Source organism: Callorhinus ursinus, unplaced genomic scaffold, assembly GCF_003265705.2.
Source record: "Callorhinus ursinus isolate GAN/ISIS: 27379988/994484 unplaced genomic scaffold, GSC_fseal_2.0 scaffold37, whole genome shotgun sequence".
NCBI lineage: Eukaryota > Metazoa > Chordata > Mammalia > Carnivora > Otariidae > Callorhinus > Callorhinus ursinus.
The window spans coordinates 548,041-554,128 of record NW_027397099.1 but is presented as its reverse complement, the minus strand read 5'-3'; the positions used below and the strand labels follow the sequence as shown (position 1 = coordinate 554,128).

The following is a 6,088-nucleotide window of genomic DNA, read 5'->3' as shown; positions in this document are numbered from 1 at the left end:
ACTCCCGTCCCTGGGTGGCGACAGCACGAGGTCCTGAGGACGTTTGAGGCACTTTAGGGGATGGGATCTTTCTCGGGAGCCCTGCTGATCTTAGGCACCCAGAGCGACCAGCATTTCTGAGTCCACGAGGGCGGTAGTGACATCGTGCCCTGTATCTCAATCAAGCCGGATTTTAATTAAGATGTTCTTTTCACGCTACCAGGTTTGTAAGTGAATAAACAGACATGTTCATTACTCTGGCCGTGGCTACTTGTGAAACGTTCTTCATCTCTAGTGGCTGTGTGTCGTATTTGCCATCACAAAGGCTAAACGTGGTACATAAAACCGTTCGCATCTGTGTTAGCAGAGTGTGAAACGGAGTCTGGACACCCAGGTACGGCAGACACAGGTGGGCACTACGCCACCGTCCATGCAGTGGTGGCGTGGCTGGGGACGGAGAGCCTCCCTTCCTCCTCCCGAAGGTTACGAGGACTCACACCTGAGTCTTTAACCCACGAAACCGGTGAACTAGTCGAGTAAGAGCTGAGCATGTGCTAGACGCCAGTGGGGGTGCCTTAGAATCGTCTGGGGCACCTAAAGCAATCCCCTCCACGTGAATTGGAATCAACGGGGCTGGAAATCTGGTATTTCTCCAGAGACTTCCAGCCACTTCTCTTGCGTCTCGAAACCACTGGATGCCGACGGTTTAAGAGTCCGCAGGACACATGGTAGTTGTTGAGAGATCTATGGGTTAGAGAGGACTTTCGCTGGTCCCTGAGCAGGACAGGGTGTTTCTTACACATCATCCCATGTAATCTTTATGACAGTCTCAGGAGGTGAGGTTTTAGCAGATGATGTAGACTCAGAAGGAACATGACGTTTCCAGGATCACACAGCTTGGGGGAAGATGTGGAAATGGACCCAAAGGTGCTGCATTACAGCACAGGGCAGGGGGCCAGGAGGCCATTTGAGGCTGGGGACAGGGAGCGAGGAAAGAGCACACAGTGTAACAGGGAGGCGCTCCCTGGCTGTGGTACACTGGACATTTTCAGTCCCTCGTTCGTCTGCCCTGTGAGCTTGCAGCGCATGACCGGCTTGGAGCATAGCTCTCGCCCTGTCATGTTGGTTGGCGTCAGCCATGCTGGGACCTTGCTTTAGAAGCTAGGCAGCCACCACGGTGTGCAGGGGGCACGACCGAGGCCTTCAGGCGAACCGTGCGTGGTCATCAGCCCTCCTGGGCGCTGCTGTCATCATTAGATGGTGCCCTGAGTAGCCACCGTATCTCGGAGGATCACGCGGCATGAGCGACAGACATGGGAAACAGATGGGACCCCGACCTGAAGCAAAGCCCACTGACCCGCAGCCTAAATCGGCTGCCCAGCCAAACCGTAGTCACCGCAGGCCCCTAAGCACGAGGCGAAATGCTGGTGGAAGGCACCAGGTCTCGGGCTGGTTTGTATGCCGCCTTGTACAGCTCAAGTACGGGGTCTCTGACAGTGTAGCCATGTAGGAATGATGCCATCACGGCCTCGTCCCCTTGAGGACTTCTCCACTCACTGCCAACTTGGAGTCACTGGTCTCTATTCCGCTCATCCAAGCAATGTTCCAGCAGCTACAGGTGGGACTCCCACGGGCTAACATGTCAGGAACAACCTCGTCATCTTGTCTTCCAAGTCTCCTTTTATTTCACGTCCACGAACCGTCAACCGAGCCCCAAACCGGGACGTCATCTGGTCACCCCCCTGGCTTCTCCCTGTACCTCTAGTTCATCGCCCAGCTCAACCGAGTCTGTGCCCCCAGATCTCTCGTCTCTCCTGGCCTCTCGTTCCTCACCCCCGCTGCTGGAGGTCAGAGGGTTGGCATCCCCTGCTGCGATGATCATCCCTACAAGGGTGATCCCTGCTTCTGGTGTCACCCCATCCCCACTCGGCAGGGTTGCCTTCCCCAAGCACGTCAGATCATTTCACTCACTGGCTTAACCTAACAGCTCCTCGGGACTCCCCGTTGTTGGGGAGACGTGTTCAGACTCCTTAGCGTGGCGGAGCACGGTCTCCATGGTGAGACCGGCGGAGGTGCCCCAGGGGGCTCTGGGGCCAACTGTGTGCGAGGCTGGGGCCCGAGTCCTGGCCCATTTGCCCCCCGTGTGCGACTGATCCCATCTCACACCCTGCTCTCAAGTCCCGCTCCGCCAAACACATCTTCTGCTCGCTAAGATGCCCTTCCCGGCACCTGTCCTCCTGTGCTTGGGGAAGAGTCCTGACTTGAGAATCAAATGATCCCCCATGGCCCCTCCCATCAGCCTGGCAGACGCCTCCAGAATTTCAAAACCTCAGCCCACCATCACCAGCATCTCCCCGGTGAAGCCTTTCCTTCCCACGACAACTGGCCTCCCTTTGGGGTGCCCACTCTACTCTTTCCACCTCTGTCTTTACTGGTTTTTTCCCCTACTCGTTCTGTCAGTCCCTCCGTGGAGGACTGGCTTCTCTGAACCCCCAGCATCTGGTATCGTGCCTGGCATCTAGCACATGATCGAGCGAATGGGGGAAAGTGGCGAGCAAAAGCTCTGTTTGCCAATCTGTAAAATGGGGATGATGTCCTGGCCACAGAGAGCAGGGGGCATTCGGTTACTGCAGCTGGCCGTCCAATGGACCAGTAGGTGGCGCCGTGACCTACGAATGAGGTTTCCTGGGGCCTCCCAGCCCTGCGTCTGGAGTGTGGGTTGTCAGGATGAACTAGAAACCCAAATCGGACTAATCAAATCTCCCCCTGAGAGGTGACACCCCATGTGGCCCCCGTGACTCAGGAGGGGCTGAGGAGAGGCTCCTTTGGGCAGCCTCGAAAAAAGGGATGTGCCCTCAGGCGCCTGGGTGGCTCAGTCGTTAAGCGTCTGCCTTCGGCTCAGGTCATGACCCCGGGGTCCTGGGATCGAGCCCCACATCGGGCTCCCTGCTCCGCGGGGAAGCCTGCTTCTCCCTCTCCTACTCCCCCTGCTTGTGTTCCCTCTCTCGCTATGTCTCTCTCTGTCAAATATATAAATAAAATATTAAAAAAAAGAAGAAGAAAAGAAAAAAGGGATGTGCCCTTTCCCTCCCGCTGTCCTCACCTGGAGGGGTCTGTGGAGTTAGGCACCTCAGACACTTGGATCTGGGGCATCAGCTGACTCAGTCCCCCAGAGTCCAGGGTGGAAGGGCCGTGGTCCTGTTTGGTTAAGAACGTGACTTTGGAGCTGACCTGGCCTGGGTCCGAATGCCCGCACTGCCTCCCCCTTGGAGTGTGACACCGAGACGTTACCTTTCCCGAGCCCCCTCTGTAGTTGTCAACAACAGAGACTGTAGAGAAAGAGAGAGAGGGCCATAGAGGATGTGTGTATATACAGAGAGATTTGTCTTAAGGATTTGGTGGCCGGCAAGTCTGAAATGCAGGGCAGGCAGGCAGGGTGGGAAGCCCAGGAATCATTGATGTCGAGGGGGCATAATTCCTTTTTCCTCTGGAGACCTTAGTCCTTTTCTTGAGACCTTGAAGTGAACGCATGAGCCCCACCCACGTTACAGCGGGTGATCTGCTTTAATCAGTCAACTGGTTTCAATGTTAATCACATCTAGAGAATACTTTCACAAGAATACCCAGACTCGTGCTTGACCAGACATCTGGGCACCCTGCCCTAGCCATGTTGACGCATAAAGTTAATCATCGTAGCCTCTATCTACTTGCTTGTAAAATGGGCAATGACACCTTTTCTTCCTTCCTTCCTTCCTTCCTTTCTTTCCTTTTTGGCAAGACTCAAATAATGTGGATAAAATACTTGGCTCAGAGCACAATTTTCAGAGCACGACAGCTGCTTTTCTTACTCTTGCAAGGTGCGGTGCATGGCCTGGCACCTTAGGGGGTGGGAGACTGTGGGGGGATGGGCAACACTGAGTGATCCAAAGGGAATGAGAGTCATGATGCTTAAGGAGCAAAGGGTCTTCTGTTCAGCAGATGCTTATGACAAAAGCTGGGCTCGAGTCCCCAAGTGCCACTAAGGCTAATGCCTTTTAACTGAGCTTATCATGACCTGTTTACTAAGGACCTGGGCTTGATGTAAATTTATTCCAGGATGTACCTGGGAGCTCAGCAAAATTGTATGAGCTCAGTGAGCCACCTTTTTTTATTTTTTTAAGATTTCTTTCTTTCTTTCTTATTTTAGAGAGAGAGAGAGAGAGAGCATGAACGGGAAGGGCAGAGAGAGAGGGAAAGAGAATCTCAAGCTGACTCCCCGCTGAATGTGGAGCCTCACGCAGGGCTTGCTCTCATGACCCCGAGACCGTGACCTGATCTGAAATGGAGAGTCAGATGCCCAACAGACGATCCACCTAGGCACCGTGACACCTAGTTTTTAAACTTTTTCTTTTCCCTTTTGGAAGAACTCAATATTATTTACATTGTTTGACTTCATAAAAAATAATCGCAGCTGAGCCGTGTCCTGTGCTATGATTTCATTCTCCTTCTCCGTTTTATCATTCAAGATTTCAAAGGTACCGCAAAGTTGAAAGAATTTTACAGTGAACACCCAAATACCTAATGCTAGATCCTACCATTGTACTAAACATCCTTTGTCACATCTTTATTCATCTGGTCATCCCTTCATCCATTCAATAATCTGTCTTGGTTTCAGTACATTTCAAAGTAAATGGTAGACATAGGGACTCTTCACCCTAAATATTTTTCTTGTGATCTCTCTGTCTGGTTTTGGTGTCCGTGTAATGCTGGACTCATAAAACGAGTTGGTGTTTCCTCCGTTTGTTCATTTTAGCTTTATGGGGATATATTTTACATGCCAGGAATTTCATCCATCGTATATGTACCCTGGGATAATTTCCAATCAATTTATACATCTGGGCAACTATCACCACAATCCAGGTTCAGAACGTTTTTATCATCCAAAACGTTCTGTCATGAATTTTTATAGTTAGTCAGGCCCCACTCCCATCCCCAGACACTGATTGGTCTGCCTTCTGCCTCTAGAGATTTGCTTTGGTAGACATTTCCTATCAAGGAAATCATACAACATACGGCGTTTTGTGTGACTTCCCTCTCTTTGCTGCATGCATTTGAAGTTCATCCATATTGTAGCATGAATCAAAAGTGTGTTCCATCTTTTGGCTTTCGGCTTGGGGAGGCAAAGGTGCAACTTTCTTCGGTTGTCCCGAATCCGGGTTCATCCAACACCAGCCACCTCCGCCATGCCGCCTAAGTTCGACCCCAACGAGATCAAAGTCGTGTACCTGAGGTGCACCGGTGGCGAAGTCGGTGCCACGTCTGCCCTGGCCCCGAAGATAGGCCCGCTGGGTCTGTCTCCAAAAAAGGTTGGTGATGACATCGCCAAGGCAACTGGTGATTGGAAGGGTCTAAGGATTACGGTGAAACTGACCATTCAGAACAGACAGGCCCAGATTGAAGTGGTACCTTCTGTCTCTGCCCTGATTATCAAAGCCCTCAAGGAACCACCAAGAGACAGAAAGAAGCAGAAAAACAGTAAGCACAGTGGAAATATCACTTTTGATGAGATCGTCAATATTGCCCGACAGATGCCACACCGATCTTTAGAGAGAGAACTCTCTGGAACCATTAAAGAGATCCTCGGGACTGCCCAGTCTGTGGGCTGCAATGTAGATGGCCGCCACCCTCATGACATCACAGATGACATCAACAGTGGTGCGCTGGAATGCCCGGCTAGTTAACTACAAAGGAAAATGTTTCAATAAAGGATCATTTGACAACCAAAAAAAAAAAAGTTTGTTCCATGACTGTCAATGATATGTCAATAAAGCTCAGGGACAAAAGTTTGGTCCTTTTTAATGCTGAATGGTATTCTATTTTATGGCCATACACAGTTTATCTGTTCAACATTTCAAGGGTTGTGTGGGTTGTTTCCAGCTTTGGGCTGTTATGAATGGTGCTGCACTTCCTTGTGACCAAGTCTTTGTATGGACTTTGTCTTGTATCTGTCTCTCCTGAACAGAGAACTAGGAGTAAAATTTCTGGGGTTCATGGCAAGTACATATTTAACTTTTTAAGAGACTGCCAAACTCTTTTCCAAAGTGTACTTTTTTTCTTTTTTTTAATTTGC

At 50.8% G+C, this 6,088-nt stretch overlaps 1 protein-coding gene across 1 annotated transcript; it reads left to right on the top strand.

Moving 5' to 3' along the window:
- Window positions 1-5,201: 5,201 nt before the first annotated feature.
- Window positions 5,202-5,752, top strand: LOC112836910 (large ribosomal subunit protein uL11-like). The gene has a single exon (XM_073880020.1). It carries the CDS (start codon window positions 5,202-5,204, stop codon window positions 5,697-5,699), a length of 498 nt encoding a protein of 165 aa, XP_073736121.1. The 3' UTR covers window positions 5,700-5,752.
- Window positions 5,753-6,088: the final 336 nt, after the last annotated feature.

Coding starts and splice junctions, on each gene's coding strand:
- LOC112836910 (XM_073880020.1), top strand. CDS start 5,202: ATGCCGCCTAAGTTCGACCCCAACGAGATCAAAGTCGTGTACCTGAGG.